At 40.5% G+C, this 20,288-nt stretch overlaps 1 protein-coding gene across 2 annotated transcripts in view; it reads left to right on the top strand.

The window, feature by feature from the left end:
- Window positions 1–20,288, top strand: part of MYH8 (myosin heavy chain 8) — a 28,423-nt gene that overhangs the window by 4,975 nt on the left and 3,160 nt on the right. For both annotated transcript variants that reach the window (XM_043903855.1, XM_043903853.1), the window contains exons 6-35: window positions 472–499; window positions 599–707; window positions 801–893; window positions 1,024–1,087; window positions 2,003–2,101; window positions 2,193–2,296; window positions 2,453–2,591; window positions 3,691–3,809; window positions 3,887–4,036; window positions 5,377–5,547; window positions 6,510–6,819; window positions 6,920–6,987; window positions 8,573–8,660; window positions 8,747–8,864; window positions 9,218–9,341; window positions 9,439–9,575; window positions 11,054–11,309; window positions 12,945–13,187; window positions 13,277–13,453; window positions 13,531–13,676; window positions 13,760–13,850; window positions 13,937–14,326; window positions 14,990–15,116; window positions 15,447–15,565; window positions 15,690–15,886; window positions 17,016–17,199; window positions 17,286–17,451; window positions 17,539–17,663; window positions 18,555–18,863; window positions 19,497–19,700. In XM_043903855.1, the coding sequence (XP_043759790.1) occupies window positions 472–499; window positions 599–707; window positions 801–893; window positions 1,024–1,087; window positions 2,003–2,101; window positions 2,193–2,296; window positions 2,453–2,591; window positions 3,691–3,809; window positions 3,887–4,036; window positions 5,377–5,547; window positions 6,510–6,819; window positions 6,920–6,987; window positions 8,573–8,660; window positions 8,747–8,864; window positions 9,218–9,341; window positions 9,439–9,575; window positions 11,054–11,309; window positions 12,945–13,187; window positions 13,277–13,453; window positions 13,531–13,676; window positions 13,760–13,850; window positions 13,937–14,326; window positions 14,990–15,116; window positions 15,447–15,565; window positions 15,690–15,886; window positions 17,016–17,199; window positions 17,286–17,451; window positions 17,539–17,663; window positions 18,555–18,863; window positions 19,497–19,700 (4,655 nt within the window). The remainder of the gene's footprint in view (window positions 1–471; window positions 500–598; window positions 708–800; window positions 894–1,023; window positions 1,088–2,002; window positions 2,102–2,192; window positions 2,297–2,452; window positions 2,592–3,690; window positions 3,810–3,886; window positions 4,037–5,376; window positions 5,548–6,509; window positions 6,820–6,919; window positions 6,988–8,572; window positions 8,661–8,746; window positions 8,865–9,217; window positions 9,342–9,438; window positions 9,576–11,053; window positions 11,310–12,944; window positions 13,188–13,276; window positions 13,454–13,530; window positions 13,677–13,759; window positions 13,851–13,936; window positions 14,327–14,989; window positions 15,117–15,446; window positions 15,566–15,689; window positions 15,887–17,015; window positions 17,200–17,285; window positions 17,452–17,538; window positions 17,664–18,554; window positions 18,864–19,496; window positions 19,701–20,288) is intronic.

Below are 20,288 nucleotides of genomic sequence, written 5' to 3'. Positions count from 1 at the left end.
CTGGGTTCCTTTCTTTATCTGTTAAATGAAACTTCAGAATTCTCATTTTTACTGAAATAGCTACAGATGAAAATATGTGATGCCTGGAATTTTCTTTAAAATAACCAAGCTTGGGATGGGAATATAGATTATATAAAATTGGCCATATAGTAACTATTGAAACACTGTATACATAGGTACATAGGAGCTTTTAACAGTATTGTCTCTACCTTTGTATAGGTTTGAAATTTCCCATGAGTTTTTAAATTAATAAAATACCAGAAGAAACAGATGATTCTTTGCCTCTCATTTTCACAAATTTTACTCCAAGAGGCAAGTACTGTCTGGGAGCTACACACAAAGCCAAAATCACAGGCAATATCTTCAAAATGTTAAAAAGAATAAACTGTATTTAATCTGAACAGAGTCAATAATCTTCATAGTGAATGTGCACTATTTTTAAAAACAATGGTCTTGATTTCTCTTTCACAGATCGTGAGAACCAGTCCATCCTGATCACGTATGTGATTTTTCCTTCTTCTCTGATTGGTGGTGATTGTCTTAGACACTGACAATGTGAGCTGTAGTTCTGATCTCTTCTCTGGTTTTTATTTGACAGCGGAGAATCTGGGGCAGGAAAGACTGTGAACACGAAGCGTGTCATCCAGTACTTTGCAACAATTGCAGTCACTGGGGAGAAGAAGAAGGAGGAACCTGGCAAAATGCAGGTGGGTCTGATGGGCATGTTGAGAATCATGATGGGCAGGGCGCTCAGGAAGCTCTGGACTTCCTTGTGTTTCTGCTCTTGTGTTTCTCTGCAGGGGACTCTGGAGGATCAGATTATCAGTGCCAATCCCCTGCTGGAGGCCTTTGGCAACGCCAAGACCGTGAGGAATGACAATTCCTCTCGCTTTGTGAGTCTCTGGGTCACAGAAGGGTTTCCTCAGGCTTTAAATGCCCACAAAGGCATGTCTCAGTCATTATTTCAGTCTCTTCTTACTCATGTGCTATTTTGTATGTAACATGGTCTTTTTCACTTGCAAGGGTAAATTCATCAGGATCCACTTCGGGACCACAGGGAAACTGGCTTCTGCTGATATTGAAACATGTGAGTAACACAAGCATTGAAACTCAAACAGATAAACCAGGGATGTCATTTGCAGGGATATTTTCAACACGTGGTGAGCACTGAGCCTGCCGCCAGTGCTGCTCGTGAGCTAATGCCATAATTCTCCACAATCTCTGTGTGCTCTGCTTACCTCAGTTTCAGACTGATGGCTCTGCAGCACATTCTGGAATTACAGTCTCAGAAGCAACTATGGCATTTTTTCCAGGACAGACAATAGGACTATTCATGGGTTCCTATATGTTATCTACAGGTTTACAATACATTTCTGTGATTTGCTCTTTTTTTTTTTTTTTTTGCAGAAGGATTCACATTTATTGGTTCAAATCAAGTATCTAACATTTGCTAAACATGTATTTCACACTAACTGGTCACATTTCCACTGGTAGTCAAATTCTCAGAAAAGGGCCCATCCCTTGGCAGATGGAGGGTGAGAGGTAGCAGAGAGCCAGGGTAGCAGTCTGTCAACTATCACTTGATCATGCAGGACTGATGGAGCCAGCTTGACAGGCATTCTGTGATTTGCTCTTGATCTGAGCTTTGGCAGATGTTTCCAAGGTAATCCCTCACCAAAGAATCTAAAGTGAACTGAGGAAGGAGGGGATATTAAAGATCAATTATAAGACAAAGGTCACAAGTCATCCATATGAAAAGTTGATTTGTTACTCGAGCATGCATACTTCACTCTTTGCTTTTAAATGGTGAGAACCTTGAGTAATTGCCATATGTATTTGGAATTCTTACATACAGTACCAACAGGATCAGTCATTAAGCTGAACTCTAAATGAAGCCTATTGTAATACCCCCAATTTTAGCCAAAGACATTGTAGTTCATTTACTATCTCAGGAGCATTGATTTTTTTTTCTAATTTGACGTCTATTTCCCCCTCTTTCCAGATCTTCTAGAAAAGTCTAGAGTTACTTTCCAGTTGAAGGCAGAAAGAAGCTACCATATTTTTTATCAGATCACTTCCAATAAGAAGCCAGATCTGATTGGTAAGAATGAACCTAAATTCACAGACAAAAGTTAATATTTTTGTTAACAACTTTCAATGTGAAACATACACCCTGAACTCTATGTACCTAGAAATGCTCCTGATCACCACCAACCCATATGATTACGCCTTTGTCAGTCAAGGGGAGATCACAGTCCCTAGCATTGATGACCAAGAAGAGCTGATGGCCACTGATGTAAGACATACACTCACTTTTAAAAAATCTATTATGCATGGGAATGATAATAGCAACCATGCTGTAAGTGTGGTTACCTTAGAATATAGTGTAAATTCACCAAAATATGTTAATAACTTCTGCCCTGACCTCTGTCTTGTCATTTCTTCTTGACAGAGCGCCATAGACATCCTGGGCTTTACTTCTGAGGAGAAAGTGTCCATCTACAAGCTCACAGGGGCAGTAATGCATTATGGGAACATGAAATTCAAGCAAAAGCAGCGTGAGGAGCAAGCAGAGCCAGATGGCACTGAAGGTACCAAATGACCCCCAACTGGGTTTAAGACAGAAAATACGACAAGAAAAAATAAAAAGCTCTTCTAAACTCACATCTCCTTTGCAACTGAATTTCTGAAGGGCATACACACCTTACACATAGTGCACTCTGTCCTCACCCCCTTTCCTCTTAGCATCTCCATGTCTCCATCATTTCTACACACATCAAAAAGTTAAAATGAACCCTAACAGCCACTTATAAGTATGTGTTTAAAAAGCACAACCTGGGGCCAGATCAGAGAGAGAATAAGACAGAACCATATGTTTACTTTGCCTTAGAAATGACAAGAAGGTATACAAGATAACTTGCATATCACTGTGTTTCAACACCAACTAGGTAAACCGAGCAAGGGGATCCAATGTCTGCCCAAACACAGAACTGGGTGTGGAGGATATCCCTAGACATCTGTGCACGTGTGTGTGTGTATGTATGTTGTCTACATGTAAACCCGCAGACAATCTAGGCATCAAGTAAGATAAAAAGAAACTGAGAAAGAAAAGTCATATACTCTACGGAAGGAATACAGAAATTACAGAAACCACCATGGAAGCTACAGTTATTTGCTCCTTTGAACCCTTTCCTGACCATCCCAGTTTGACATTCTCTCTCCCTCATTTACATCATAGTCACTGGCAACATTTCAGAAGGGGACGAGGTAGGAATCATGCACTGAAATTTAGTTCCCACATTTTCAGATAAAGAAACTGGTCAATGATGGTAAGTTGGGAAGAGCAAAATTGAGATAAGGTGTATTCATGTCACCTTTCAATCATACCTAAGAGCAGGGACTCTGGCTTTTGTCTTACGTAAAGTATTTCCATAAACATTGGACTTATGTTTGATGTTGCTAAATGACTCAAAAGCTGCTTGCAACAAATCACCAAAGGTCAGTGTAACTGATTGATCATTTATTAGCCAATGCATGCTCTAATGTACAGAAAGCCTTGCCTGACCTTCTATAGAATTATTTAAAATTTTTTATTGAAATCATAATGAAAATGGATTGGAGGAAAATGGAAAGACTATCTTAAAGAAACATCTGCCATTAAACAACATTTTTTGAATTGTGTCTCTGCAGTGGCTGACAAGGCTGCCTACCTCCAGAGTCTGAACTCTGCTGACCTGCTCAAAGCTCTCTGCTACCCCAGGGTCAAGGTCGGCAATGAGTATGTCACCAAAGGCCAGACTGTGCAGCAGGTAAGGGCACAACCTGAACGAGTCACACACTTCCCAGGCCTTTAATAGTGCCAACAAACATTACTTTGTCCATGAAGGTGTACAATGCAGTGGGTGCTCTGGCCAAAGCCGTCTATGAGAAGATGTTCCTGTGGATGGTCACCCGCATCAACCAGCAGCTGGACACCAAGCAGCCCAGGCAGTACTTCATCGGGGTCTTGGACATCGCTGGCTTTGAGATCTTTGATGTGAGTTATCTTCAGATTAATAAAAAGTGGGAGAAAGACAATCTGGGTTTTGATATATTGGGTATTCCCCAGTGGCTCAGCGATAAAGAATTCACCTGAAATGCAGGAGATGTGGGTTTAATCCATGGGTCAGGAAGATCCCCTGGAGGAGGGCATGGCAACCCACTACAGTATTCTTGATTGGAAAATCCCATGCACAGAGGAGCCTGGTGGGTTATGGTCCATGAGGTCACAAAGAGCTGGACATGAGTGAAGTGACTGAGCAGCAGCAGCATGCTGGGTATTCATTTACATTTTTAATGTCTTACATTGCTTTCTCCAACATGGTACCTAGGACAAAATATCTAGGAGGTAACAGGATAACAGTAGTAGTAATAATGGCCAAACTTTATTGAGAAGTCTGTATTTCTGGCACTCTACTAAGTACTTCAAATTGCTACCTCATTTAATCTTCACAATAACCCAAGAAGGAGTAACTAACATACTTCTAATTAAATGTGGAGGAACAGATGCAAAAAAAATCAGCACACTTGCTAAAGATCCTCCAGTCACGTAAGGCAAAGCCAAGATAGGAACCTGGATCTGCAGTGTTTGGTCCATATACAAGGCTCCTTCCTTCCCATGGAGGAAAAAGGAGCTCAAAGGAGAAGCACAGTGACAGTCTTTCCTCTTCCAGGTTCATCTGACACCCACCATTTCCCCTCTGGGTCATTAGCTTCATAATCTATAAAAATGAATGTGTCTATAAAGTAATGAAGATTACTATAAAGACTTAATCAGATCTTCAATGCTAGACCACACGAGGTCCCTACTTTCACAGATCTGACAATGAGAATTTACCAGATGTTTGATATGAAGAGAAATTAACCTATTAATTTCACTTTGTACATCAACTAAAGGTCTTAAGAAAAGCTTTCCTTAATAAAGTGACAGCCAAAGTGAAAATGTGAACTTCATCTTGAATTAGAGAGTGGGGGTGGTAAAAAGGTGAGGCTTCGCAATAAATTACTTTCACCCTTAAATTGAACCATTACTCACTGGATTGTACTTTTGTTGTACTTTCAATGCACATTATTGCCCAGGCAATCTTAGAAGGGGAAGGAGGTTGATTCTACCAGAACTCTTGCTGTGTGGCTGACAGATTTAAACAATGCCCAGAAATCACAAAAAGTGTTCATGTCAAAAATGATCCTTTCTTTCCTGGGATTTCTGAATAAACAATAATTAGTTCAAATTTTATTTCATTACTGTATTCCACGTATTTTCAATAAAAGATTTTTCAGTAATGAATTCTACCACTTTAAAAACCCATTTAATGTTGGAAATTTGCTTTTGTGCAGTTCAACAGCCTGGAGCAGCTGTGCATCAACTTCACCAATGAGAAACTGCAACAGTTTTTCAACCACCACATGTTCGTGCTGGAGCAGGAGGAGTACAAGAAGGAGGGCATCGAGTGGGAGTTCATCGACTTCGGGATGGACCTGGCCGCCTGCATAGAGCTCATAGAGAAGGTCTGTTTGATTTCTGAAGGAAATCTGAACTGTAAGGATAACTTTCCCAAGTGTCATAAGCCACTTCAGAAAGTATTACAGTAATCTTAAATAGACTGATATCAGAACAAGTTAGAGAATTACTTTAGAAATTACTTCCTCTTTTCAGCTTTTACATAAGGACCAGAGAGTTTAGTTTCATTCTGTCCTGAGCAGTTTTGTTCTAACACTGACTCACATCCAATTTGAAAGCAGCATCTCTACTGAGATGGTCTACTTCACCAGAGAAACTGCCTCATTTGTTTTAAATCTCCATTATGATCCAAGACGTCAGCAATAGAAATAACTATTTTCTAAGTCAAAATTAATGCAGAGGTAACATAGCTAGAGCTTATATGAAAGATAATCTGTTTGGAAGTCAAGAAGTCAAATTGCTTATGCTCGTTCATAATCTATCTTTAAGGAGATTAAGTACACAAACTGTCCTATATAAAGTTTGGGTTATTTATACTATTGCATATAAAGTAAACATCATTCTAAGTCACTAAGTCCTTTTCATAGGAAAATAAAACTTTGACAATACATTAATTCACCAAATAGGTGAGTTAATGTGATAAATGTGATAAATACATATATTTTAATGTCACTCCACATGCTGTGCTGACATCTGGAGTTTGTAGCTAGCTATTCTTTTACTTGAAAATAATACTATGTCTCATGCATCCCACAAATGAAAAAAAAAAAATACGTAAGAGCCAAAAAAATAAGTAAATAAATAAATAAATAAAAAGAATGCTATGGATCGAATGTGAGAAGGAATGGTGGAAAGTCATTCTAGTGATAACAAAAGGACTGTGAGCTTGATCCTGGTTTACTTTATAAGTATATTTAATTAAGAGTGCTCATAATTTCAATCAAATGACAGCCACTATACTTTTTGAGACAAGATAGACTGACACCAACATCTGCTTTTCTGAATTCAGCCACTGGGCATCTTCTCCATCCTGGAAGAGGAGTGCATGTTCCCCAAGGCCACAGACACCTCCTTCAAGAACAAGCTGTATGACCAGCACCTGGGCAAGTCTGCCAACTTCCAGAAGCCCAAGGTGGTCAAGGGCAGAGCCGAGGCCCACTTCTCCCTGATCCACTATGCAGGCACCGTGGACTACAACATTGCCGGCTGGCTGGACAAGAACAAGGACCCCCTGAACGATACAGTGGTTGGGCTGTACCAGAAGTCCTCAATGAAGACTCTGGCCAGTCTCTTTTCCACATATGCTAGTGCTGAAGCTGGTACTTTCTGTGCCCCTAATTTAACCTATCCCCACAGAAAGTTCACATACCATTCCAGCCTCTGGGATACGTTCATTAATGGGTTTTCTTTTTATCTTAGACAGCGGTGCAAAGAAAGGTGCTAAGAAGAAGGGCTCTTCTTTCCAGACTGTGTCAGCCCTTTTCAGGGTAAAGTACAAATTTAATTCAAAAAAATCTATTCAGGCTCTATGGCTTATCATAATTATAGGATTTAGAATAAATTAGGAGGGAATGGAATGTTAATAGGAATTACTTCAAATATTTCCTCTTGTTCAGGGTACAGCAAAAGCAATACTTCTGTAGGGCCAAATGTTTTACCCACTACTCCTTATTATGCTCATCTCATGTATTCAGGAATTCCACAAATGCCTTTAGAAGTTTCCCGGTTCTATAATAAGGCTGATTTTTGAGGAAGCACAGCTGAACTTCAAAGGTCTCCCTGCGGAAAGCTGTATCTTTATTCCACTAATATTGCCCTTTGAGAATGTTCCTGAGTTCCTCTTTGAGAATAAGCCTGAGACACATCCTTTAGGACATCCTTCCACCAAAATGCATCTTTGTCTTTTGAGGTGGATTTAATTTTTTGTGATAGCTGAAAATTACCTAAAGCCAAACCTAGTGATTTAGATGGATGATTAAGATAGAAAAATACCTGTTAAGAATTAAATAACAGTAATAACAACATTACCTCAAATAATGTGATTCTCTTGGATGGCTTAAAAACTGGCTCTTCTAAAACAGGACATATGGAGCATCTGATCTAATGGCTGCTTTGTCAGGATTTCTATAAATTTCTATAGCTAAGTCTTATTCCTTTTAAAACTAAAATGCAAATACGACATATAACCTAAACAAGAAAATGGCCGTGTTCTTTTCTCACTACCAATTTGCACTATCTCACCAAGTACACTCTTACACATATTTTCAGAATTAGAAACTCACATTACTTATTTTATATTCTAATAGTTAACTGAGATATAAAAAATAAAGCAACTCTGCCTTCTCAAAGAATATACCTAAGAAATACTGAAAAATATCTACATGCTGGTTTTCTACAGTTGAATAAATCACCACTGTCTATCATAATCAGTTATTCTGTTTCTGGAATAACTGCCCCATATACTTCAGACTGTGGATCATCCTCAGGTATCCTAGATCCACCTACAGAAGGTCATATAGTCTCATGGTTTTAGACTCTTCAAAAAACCCAAAAGGTTACAGGTCCCAGGGAATAATAAACTCAAGAAAGGAATGTCAAGCATTGGGACAGTGACTGACATAGGTTATCACTGTAAACTAGTACTGTGAAAATTATTAGCACTGAGAGAGGCAAAAGAGACCTTAGAGGTAATCTCAACCACTTTCAGATGAGACCCAGAGAGACAAAAGGGATTTTAAGCAGCTCGTTAGTGACAAGGCAAGACGGTAGTCTTTTATTTTCTGATTCTCGCTCAAGAACACTTCATGTGCCTCAATGCTACTTGAATTGGCAATTTGTTTACAGGAAAGATCCTAGGTGTTATAAATGAATACCACAGAGAACTATATTTCTCCATAGCACTCTGGCCTTTCAGTTATTTGGCAGGCTACAACTCTTGAGACCCTTAAAACACAGAGCAACTGAAGCCCCATAGACTTAATAGTTAAGAGAGTGCCTAGGTTCATTTAATTGCCAAAAAAAGCAACCTGAAATAGAACTTTCTCATCAAGTCCCTTCTCCCTGGTTTTCTAGGAAAATTTAAATAAACTGATGACCAATCTGAGGAGCACACACCCCCACTTCGTACGGTGTATCATTCCCAATGAAACCAAAACTCCTGGTAAGATCTAAGAGCACGAAATAATCAAACAGACGCAAGTGTGACAGTTGAACTGCCCAGCAGTATGCACTCTGATCTCTTTCTAGGGGCCATGGAGCATGAGCTGGTCCTGCACCAGCTGAGGTGTAATGGGGTGCTGGAGGGCATTCGCATCTGCAGGAAGGGCTTCCCCAGCAGAATCCTCTATGGGGACTTTAAACAAAGGCCAGTCACTCTTTGTTGTATTTCACTAAATGCTGTGCTTGTCGAATCATTTTTACTGTTGTCGTCTGTTCATTGCGTTCTATGTACACTGTTTAGTGGATATTATGAAGTAAGTCAAATAATACAGTCTTGTGGTGGTAGAACAGAATACAGTTTAGAGGAGGTGGCATTTCTTACAAATAGGAAGGAAGCACGCATTAGCTTGTGGAAAAATCATATTGGATTCACCAATATGGACAATTGGATTTTCTGTTTTGCTTTCTCTCTTTTTACTGATGTTTCTTTTTGGTGTCATTTGATTTTCATATATGTTCACACCTTCCTAATCATTCATTCTTTCTTCAATGGAACAGATACAAAGTTTTAAATGCAAGTGCTATTCCAGATGGACAGTTCATTGACAGCAAGAAGGCTTCTGAGAAACTTCTTGCCTCCATTGATATTGATCACACCCAGTACAAGTTTGGACACACAAAGGTACAGCCACTATTTACTTACAGCTGATCCAAGCACCATCTGCCGTGTCTGTCTCTCCTGTAGTCTGGGGATGATTTGTGACTTTCCCTCTCTCCAGGTTTTCTTCAAAGCTGGCCTGCTGGGTCTTCTGGAAGAAATGAGAGATGAGAAGTTGGCCCAGATTATAACAAGAACTCAAGCTGTCTGTAGGGGATTCCTAATGAGGGTAGAATATCAGAAAATGCTGCAAAGGAGGTAACAACTATACAGAGTATCCGGACTGTAAGGTCCCCCAGGGACTTTATTACATCAATCTTGCTCATTCATTAACTCTTCCATTTTTCAGTTCACATGCACTTCTCACCCAGTTCAGAACCTACTCCTACAACACATCAGACTTTGCCCAAGCCCTCACGTTTGGACTCCCATCAAAACTCTCTCCTCCCTCATTTTCTCCCTTCTATTCCTCTCACACACAACTGCAGGAATCATGTGCAGTAAGCACTGTTCTCATCAAGCCATATCTCAGTTGTAGTTCCCCATGGTCTCCCCTGTCAAATCCAAGTTGCCTCTTTGTCTGTCAAGGCCCTTTCTATTCCCCACCTCATCTATCTCTCCAACTGCATTGTCTTTTCCAGCAAGCCGAAACAGTTTGCTTGTCGCTTATATTCTCATGTTTGCACAAGCCTTCTCTTCTTGCCTAATTTATTCATTCACTAGCTCACAACTTCCATTTCGTCTTCCCCTAATTAACCTCATCCAACTCCACTGACCTAGCACTACTGTGTTCCTTGTCCTTACACACACGTTTTGCATTCAGTCTGCTCATGCACACTTATTTATTTCTGTATTATAAGTTTTTCCAAGTCTTTCCATGTGTCAACATTATGGTTTATGCCTTCTTGGTTATGGTTCTTATAAATTGGACCTGTAGAAATAGAATTTCCATTTTAACAAGCTCGAAGAGGCAAACACACTGTTCAAAGACAATCAAATTTTGCCAGTCTACTGCTACAGTATGCAGAAGGGATATCTTTTTATTACTATTTTTAAAATGTTATTTAAATAAAACAAATTTTGGAGCTCAATACAAGCTAAATGCCCTGTAGACATTAACAATCCAATTGAGCAGGTAAGGATGAGGCATTTGAAAGGATTTGAGAAAAGCCAGTATATCAAGTGAAAAAGCTAACAAAAGCAGTTCACAGAGCAGATAATTCAGGGGTGATTAAATAAGAGGAAAGGCTTCATGGAATACATGATAAATCATAAGCTCAATGTAGGTGGAGCAATTCAAAAGCAGCCATGCCCTTTCACATTTCTCATCAGTGTGCCCACAGCCAAGCTGCATGATCCGCTTACAGCTGCCATGCCCACTCCCAAATCACTAACATTGTGATTTCTCAGATGTTCTTAAAATGGTGCATGTTGCTCATATATCCAAAGTATCCCTCCTCTAAAGTCAGCTTCTTTGCTAGTGTGACAGGGTCTTGGGAACACAGAATTGTTAAGTATGAGCAGCACACATTAGCCAAGTGGTCATACTGAAGACCACTCTAAGTGGGAGTGGGTGGGAGTGTGTGTTTATGTCCCCTGCATATAAAATATACAGAATTTGGCATATCATTTATATGTGGGGTGGTCATTAAAAGGGGAGTTTATATGTTAAAAAAAATAACAACAATGTTGTCTCTAATGGATCAACCTACACAGATCCTTTCCTGTCATTTCAGAGAAGCCCTTTTCTGCATCCAGTATAATGTACGAGCCTTCATGAATGTCAAGCACTGGCCTTGGATGAAACTCTTTTTCAAGATCAAGCCCCTCCTCAAGAGTGCAGAGACAGAGAAGGAGATGGCCACAATGAAGGAAGAGTTTCAGAAAACCAAGGATGAACTGGCCAAATCAGAGGCCAAAAGGAAGGAACTGGAGGAAAAAATGGTGACTCTCTTGAAAGAGAAAAATGACCTACAGCTCCAGGTTCAATCTGTGAGTACCCCTGTGCTGAATGCACCATGTCATTGACTTCAATTGCACCATTTTCTTGACTTCACAAACACTTTGGATTTACAAATGGCCTTTCCTTGAAAAAGAATATTTCCAATTGCTTTTTTCAGTATTTCACTTAACTTTCAACATTCCTATGAAGAAGGCACCAACTACTTCCAAATTGCAAATGGGAAATTGAAGAATTTATTTAACAATGTCACAAATTTAACAGCCATGAAGGAAGCAGTTTAAAGGCAAGCCCTCAAATCTCAGTCATTTTTCTGAGAAAATGACTGCTTTAACTGCTTCAACCCAGCCTTAAATGTGGAGCCCTATTTTCTGAATACACATGTATAAGATTGCATTTAAACTCAGAAAAGACAGTCATTCTTATTTCTCTTTGTATCTCTTTTTCCCAACCCCCAGGATTTAGCCCAACAAATTGACTTGCAGTTATTTGAACTGAACTACCAGGGTAAAAGGCAGAGCTAGTGAACCCTGTGTTTCTTCCTTTGATACAGATCCTGAGTTCTTAAGGTCTCTCCTCTGTTTATTGATTCAAGAAGAAGCTGAAATCAAAGTGGGACAGGCTTGGCATCAACACTCTGGCCAATTACAATCTCCCATTTCCTTAGTCCAAGTCAAGCAAGCCCAACAATGTCATGAAGAAATCCATAAAAAGGATAGCTTTCTTAAAAGTTTTAAGCTATTTTCAACTTTTCCTATTGATAAATTAACTTATATGAGAGTTACATTTTCCTTAAACCACAGTATCACAGCCTCTTCATCTTAACTTCTCTTCATAGGTATTATCATATTTACTGAGTGTATCACTTAAAAGCAAAGGAACCCTGAAAAGTCCCCATTATCATTCATTCAAGCATTTTAAAAACTTAAGATATAAACAAACACTGAGAAGTTAAAGAAATTCCCCAGATCAGAGTAATCTAATAAGTTGGTGGCTGAACTGATTTTTATGAGTCCTTTAGTCGTTTATAAAAACCTTATTGAGTTATATAGTTTCTCAAAATTACAAGTTCTTATATACTCTAAAATTCCTTCTGAGACTAATTCTTAAAGTGGAAAAGGAAACCTTTGACAATTATAGAACTGTTATGGCCTATCAGGGAGGTTTTGAGTGTATAAAAATGTTTCGTGGAAATATATTCATAGGCATAAAGATTATGTTCTTTTTCTTTTTTAAATTCAATCTAGTAACTAGGGAATGACCAAAGCCAAAATGAACCAATTTGACTAAGTTGAAATCTTTGAATATTATAGCTGAAATGCTCTTAACAATCATCTATTCCAACCCTCTTAATTACATGAGATAACTGAGTATAAGAGGAATAAGGCAAATTTGAGACAAGAACTCAGGCTTTGGTCCTCCCACTCTTCTATACACTACTTTTTAAAACAGTCAATTGCTTCAATTCAGCCATTTTTCAGACTAATTTGTTTCTAAATCTATAGTCCCAGATCTAATTGGCTACATTTCTCCAAACAATGGAATAATGTTCAATTAACTTATACTGAAAAATTCATTAGCATTCAGTAAACACTTCTATTTCATGCAAAGAACAAGTTCAAAGTAAGTAACAAATTCTCTAATTAGTTCAAGGAATCTCCCCTTAGGAAGCTGATGCCTTGGCTGATGCAGAGGAAAGGTGTGAGCAACTGATTAAGAACAAAATCCAGCTGGAGGCTAAGATCAAGGAGGTGACTGAGAGAGCCGAGGATGAGGAAGAGATGAATGCTGAGCTGACGGCCAAGAAGAGGAAACTGGAGGACGAATGTTCGGAACTGAAGAAAGACATAGATGACCTTGAGCTGACACTGGCCAAGGTTGAGAAGGAGAAACATGCCACAGAGAATAAGGTATGAATCATATTGCCCTATACCATGCAGAGACTGCCATCCATCTAAGCTGCTCCACTGCATAGGTCACTTCTCTTTTACTCTTCTAGGTTAAAAACCTCACAGAAGAGATGGCCGGCCTGGATGAAGTCATAGCTAAGCTGACCAAGGAGAAGAAGGCCCTCCAGGAGGCCCATCAGCAGACCCTGGATGACCTGCAGGCAGAAGAGGACAAAGTCAACACCCTGAACAAAGCGAAAGCCAAGCTAGAGCAGCAAGTGGATGATGTAAGTGTGTTTTTAATATCCATTTGGAAGTTTTTTAAATTTCCTTTAATTTTTAATGAAATTTACTTTCGCATTAGCTTGAAGGGTCTCTGGAACAAGAAAAGAAACTTCGAATGGATCTAGAAAGAGCCAAGAGGAAACTGGAGGGTGACCTGAAATTGGCCCAAGAATCCATAGTAGATATAGAAAACGACAAACAGCAACTTGATGAGAAACTTAAAAAGTAGGAACTCCCGAAAAAAATTCTATGCGACACCATCTTTCAATTCATAGGAGTACTAATATGTCTTGTTCTTCTGTCTAAAGGAAAGAATTTGAAATCAGCAATCTTCTAAGCAAAATTGAAGATGAGCAGGCAGTAGAAATTCAACTACAGAAGAAGATCAAAGAGTTGCAGGTGAGTCATCTCACCTCCGTTTGTTTCTTCGCCCAAAAAACCTGAAATTGAGATGAGATCACGTTAATGTGCTGTGTCACCTCCAGGCCCGCATCGAGGAGCTGGAGGAGGAGATCGAGGCCGAGCGCGCCTCCCGCGCCAAAGCAGAGAAGCAGCGCTCAGACCTCTCTCGGGAACTGGAGGAGATCAGCGAGCGGCTGGAAGAAGCCGGCGGGGCCACTTCCGCCCAGATTGAGATGAACAAGAAGCGCGAGGCCGAGTTCCAGAAGATGCGCCGGGACCTGGAGGAGGCCACGCTGCAGCACGAGGCCACGGCGGCCGCTCTTCGCAAGAAGCACGCGGACAGTGTGGCCGAGCTGGGGGAGCAGATCGACAACCTGCAGAGGGTCAAGCAGAAGCTGGAGAAGGAGAAGAGCGAGATGAAGATGGAGATCGACGACCTCAGCAGTAACGCAGAGACCGTTGCCAAAGCCAAGGTACCTGATACTCCCTTCATTTTTATTTTCCCAAAACTATCTTTAAATGAGGGTGATTATTAATGATAATGAGTAAGAACCCTCACTGTTCTCTGGCATTAAACATTGTTTATGGCACTGATCTAAAATTTTCTATTCTGATACGTTCCATTCTATTTCGTTTTTTAAAATGCTGGATATGGTGCCCTGGTGGCTCAGTGGTAAAGAATCCACCTGCCAATGCAAGCGATGCGGGTTCAATCCCTGGGTCCGGAAGATCTCCTGGAGATGGAAATGGCAACCCACTCCAGTATTCTTGCCTGGAAAATCCAATGGACAGAGAAGCCTGGCGGGCTACAGTCTATGCGGTCATAAGAGTCAGACACAACTGAACAACTAAAGCAACAAATGATTAAGATTGTTTCACAACCTTCTTTAAGTGTCAGCATCAAGTACCACTGGGCTAAATGAATAAGCTCCAACAATGACCACTTCAGGGACATCATGCCCCCATCATGCTTGAAAACTAACATGTTCCATAGAGTTGGCCATAAGTTTTTACTCACACTTGACATACCTTTATGTCGACATAGCTTCACTCTAAAAAATATTTTAAGAATCAAGTATTAATTTTATTTTTTACTGCATTCAGTATCTCATCTTTCGTGGCTACGTGTCCTGTAGGGAAACCTTGAAAAGATGTGCCGCACTCTAGAAGATCAAGTGAGTGAACTTAAGACAAAAGAGGAGGAGCAGCAGCGGCTGATCAACGACCTGACAGCTCAGAGAGCGCGTCTGCAGACGGAAGCCGGTAGAGATTTCCCTCAGTCCCACAACTATGTCCTAGACAAAAGCAATTCTGGGGCTTCTGAATTAATAGCAATACTCCCATATTACAGGGGGGTAAACAAACTACCAGAATTTGCCAACAATGTCAGGGGTAAAAAAGCAAGAAATAATCAGCAGACTAGTTTATTTGTTATACTTCAATAGCAATGCTGCTTTTTAATCTCTACTTCTAGCCAATTCTGTAACAATATTTAAAGTATATATCTGTCAATTATATGTATAATATATATACCAACCTTTAGGCTTGTTTTTTTATGCCATTAGTAAATTCCTTTACTTCTATAATTCTTAGGTGAATATTCCCGACAACTGGATGAGAAAGATGCTTTGGTCTCTCAGCTTTCAAGGACCAAGCAAGCATCTACTCAGCAGATTGAGGAACTGAAACGTCAGCTAGAGGAAGAAACTAAAGTAAGTTTCACCAAAGATCTTGGCTAATCAAATCTAAACATGTTCAGTGAGGTTCTACTTTAAGTGTATAAATTAAATATCACTGAAGAAATGAATTCAAGTCAGTGAACTCATATTTCCACAGGCCAAGAACGCCCTGGCCCACGCCCTGCAGTCCTCCCGCCACGACTGTGACCTGCTGCGGGAACAGTACGAGGAGGAGCAGGAGGGCAAGGCCGAGCTGCAGAGGGCGCTGTCCAAGGCCAACAGCGAGGTGGCCCAGTGGAGGACCAAGTACGAGACAGACGCCATCCAGCGCACGGAGGAGCTGGAGGAGGCCAAGTGTGTACTCTGAACTCTTCAAGAGGAAAACGACTGGTTTCCTAGCTGAGCAACTCCCAGAAAGATCTGTGATGATGATAATAACATAACAATAGCGCAGGCTAACATTTACTGAGTGTATACCATGTCTCCAATACGAACATATATTACATATTAACATTTAAATGCTTTCATAGCAATATTCCATCGCATTATCATCTGTATCCCTATTTTACAGATGAGGAAATTGAGACTGTGAGGGTTAACCAACTAACACAAGAGCATATGATTAATAAATAGTACAGCTGGGAATAGAATCAGACATTCTGATGCCAGAGACCACCTTCTTAAGTACTGAGGCACAAAGACAGATCTCTTAAAACTCACAATGGGGGCCACCCAAACTGTGCATAATGTCCAGGGTTAGTCTGAATAAAGTAAAGCCTTAGTCTGTGCACAGACTAAAGGAGACCTTCAGTAAATCTAGAGAATCAGGGATAAGGGTTTTTGCATACGTTAGGCATGTATATTTGGCACACAATTGGGAATAAAGCAAGAATGTAGACAATTCAGAAGTGGGGGGAGGGGTAAAACCCTGCCTTTGCTTAGATTCCATGAATTGTCCTGATTTATTCATTTCTTTTCCTGGTGAGACTCTCCAAATATACATGATTAAAAGAAACTGGCTATTTTTCTAGGAAAAAAAGTACATAAAATAAAATGGAAAGTCTGAGAAAGCAAAAGAATATGCCCAGTATATCTGTGCCCAACAGTTAGTCTCAAATCCTTTTTGGAATGAGGTGAGATATACATCAATCAGTAGTATCACCCTGGCTAATCATTCTCCCTACCACACTCAATCAGAAGCCTGCAAGTCCTCAAACCGTGTGCCATGAGATACATACAACATCAGCTCCAACAATGGCCTCCAAGAATTCAAAAACAAAACACTTGAGTTCAAGTGTTCACCAGTTTGGACCTTTTCATAGTTTATCCATCTAGAAAGCAGTTCTGGCTACCACAGTTTTGAAAGCCATGCTACTTGAAGTCTATTTCATAATTCAGAATTAGGATTATGAAAGGGGACTGAGAGCTTAGCACTTGCCCCTGTTCCTGACCTCTCCCCTTAACTGCCTGGCTAACTTCTCAGGAAGAAGCTGGCCCAGCGTCTGCAGGAAGCCGAGGAACACGTAGAAGCGGTGAATGCCAAATGTGCCTCCCTTGAGAAGACCAAGCAGCGGCTCCAGAATGAGGTTGAGGACCTCATGCTCGACGTGGAGAGGTCCAATGCTGCCTGCGCGGCTCTCGATAAGAAGCAGAGGAACTTTGACAAGGTGGCTCAGCCTATACAAACTCCACCCATGTTTTATTAATACTTAGTCTCCCTTTCTTCATCAGCTGACAATTTACTGCTTTTCAGGTCCTATCAGAATGGAAACAGAAGTATGAGGAAACTCAGGCTGAGCTTGAGGCCTCCCAGAAGGAGTCCCGCTCTCTCAGCACTGAGCTGTTCAAAGTCAAGAATGCCTATGAGGAGTCCCTGGACCAACTTGAAACCCTAAAGAGAGAAAACAAGAACTTACAGCGTGAGTGCACTTGAAATTCTCTATCCTATGTGGCCTTGGCAGGACCTCTCCATCTTCTGACCCCTTCTCCCTTCTGTTCACCCACAGAGGAGATTTCCGACCTCACTGAGCAGATTGCTGAGGGAGGGAAGCAAATCCATGAACTGGAAAAAATAAAGAAGCAAGTGGAACAAGAGAAATGTGAGATCCAGGCTGCTTTAGAGGAAGCAGAGGTACATATTATGATGTTGGGCAATGGTACTATGAAAGGGATCCATTATTACGGAGCTGGTGAAAATTTGAACTCATATAACATTGATGAAAAGCAATTTGATGACAGTTATCAAAAGTCTTAAAAATGGAATACTATGACCTGTCAGTTCTATTTCTAAGAATCTATCCCCTAAGACTATCCTAAATGGAGGCAAAGTTTCAACACAAGATATTCAATCCAAAAATAAAGTGATGCAAGCTATGATGATGAAATTTTCTACAGCCTTTAAATGTAATTAATACAGGGAAATATTTATGGTAGAGGATAATTTTTAAAGCAAGACATATATCTGCATATACAATTTTATCATGTGTAAATGGACATGGGTTTGGGTGGACTCTGGGAGTTGGTGATGGACAGGGAGGCCTGGCGTGCTACGGTTCATGGGGTCGCAAAGAGTTGGACACAACTGAGTGACTGAACCAAACTGAAATATGTATATATACAGAAAAAAAAAAACTAGAAGAAAATGCACCACATTAAAATTGTGCCTCTGAGTGGAGGCACAATAGGAAGGTTTCCTCTGTTTTTATAAATTATGCCCACATGATGCAGTGAACATATATTTTATAATCAGAAATACATGTATATATATATGTTTTAAAACTGAGAATTTCTACAATAGGAATTAGTATAGCACTATATACTTTACAAAGCACCCTTATTACAGAGCTTCCCTCTAAAATCCACAACTAAATAAACAGAAGGATGATTTACCTAGCAGAGTCCTAGAGCTGTTGTATTGTACTTTGTAAAATTAGACAAACTGATATTAGTAAGGGTTCGGCTCACAACAGAATATTCTCCGAATAGTCATTTTCCATTATTAATTGATCATTGTTTTGTTAAGGCATCTCTTGAACATGAAGAGGGAAAGATCCTGCGCATCCAGCTGGAGTTGAACCAGGTCAAGTCTGAAGTGGACAGGAAAATTGCTGAAAAAGATGAAGAAATCGAACAGCTGAAGAGGAACCACATTAGAGTTGTGGAGACCATGCAGAGCACATTGGATGCTGAGATCAGGAGCAGGAATGATGCCCTGAGAGTCAAGAAGAAGATGGAGGGAGATCTCAATGAAATGGAGATCCAGCTGAACCATGCCAATCGCTTGGCTGCAGAGAGCTTGAGGAACTACAGGAACACCCAAGGAATCCTGAAGGTAGGTGGGTCCACTGTACAGCCCAGATGAGTGAGGGATGTGACCTGTCTCCCATTCATCACAACAGCTTGTTAAACCACCCATTTTTTTCCCTTTAACAAATTAATAGCAATTCATAGTATGAGGGAGCTAAATTAAGTACACATAGAATATATTTTTAAAGAAATATTATGTAAAAAAGAAAAAAACCCAGAAGCCCAGAGATATGAGAGAAATTAGAAGAGTTTGGCACCAATAGGCCTGGAGTTGAGTCTTAGTTTTGTCACTTACTAACTGCCTGATTTTAGGCAAGTTGTTATTTAACCTTTCAGAACTTCTGTTTCTTCCACAAAATAAGAATGAAACTACCACCTCATAGGGTTACTTTTGAGGATCAAGTGAGAAGAGAGATGTCAAGTGATGGGTAGAGCGTATAGAAAATGTGCCATAAATGACCCTAGCATGTGAAAAATAACCAGTTGATGGCATAACACACAACAAGAACCCCTAGCTGGTGACATCACCATTTTCATGCTCATTCAAATGACAGGCCTGTCATTTCCTGTTCCTGGTACCAGCCCATTCTTCCAGTTCATCTCCTGGGATGTTCACACCTTCCTTAGAGTGTCTAAGGCCTTTTTATTAACCTAACAGGATACCCAGCTCCACCTGGATGACGCTCTGCGGGGCCAGGAGGACCTGAAGGAGCAGCTGGCGATCGTGGAGCGCAGAGCCAACCTGCTGCAGGCTGAGATCGAGGAGCTGCGGGCCACCCTGGAGCAGACGGAGAGAAGCAGGAAGATCGCAGAGCAGGAGCTCCTGGATGCCAGTGAGCGCGTCCAGCTCCTGCACACCCAGGTGACACCCTCATATCAAACAAATACTTATACTGTGATGCTGCTGCTTCCGTTTGGTCACTAAGCCATGTCTAACTCTTTGTGACCCCATGGACTGTAGCCTACCAGGTTCCTCCATCCATGGGATTTTCCAGGCAAGAGTACTGGAGTGGGTTGCCATTGCCTTCTCCGATCCACTGACTACACAATCTGAAAATGCTCCATTTAATGTTTCTCATCAGAAGCACATCAGCATTCAGCACTGTGGTGCTTACAGTCCCTTTGCCTTGCACAACATTCAGCATCGCTGACCTGCCCGGGCATTAAATACCCTAGTCATTTTGACAACCAAAAATATCCATCCCTAAAAGTTTCTAAACACCCACTGAGGTGGTATTACTTCCCTTAGAGAACCACCAGGCAAAATTTTAAGAAAATGTTTTCAGAAGTACTCTTCTGAATTACTATTCAATATTCCCAAAGGGAGCAAAACATTCAAGTTAACAGAAAATAGGTTCCTTCTAATAGAAGAACTCTCAGTGCCAGGCTCTCACAAAAAGAAGCAATTCTTTTCGAACGTTTCAAGGATAGAATACTAGTGATGTCTGTT

The sequence above is a fragment of the Cervus elaphus genome, chromosome 5 (genome assembly GCF_910594005.1).
Source record: "Cervus elaphus chromosome 5, mCerEla1.1, whole genome shotgun sequence".
NCBI classification, from domain to species: Eukaryota; Metazoa; Chordata; class Mammalia; order Artiodactyla; family Cervidae; genus Cervus; species Cervus elaphus.
Note: the sequence above shows the minus strand (reverse complement) of the source record. Positions and strands in the feature narration are given on the sequence as shown.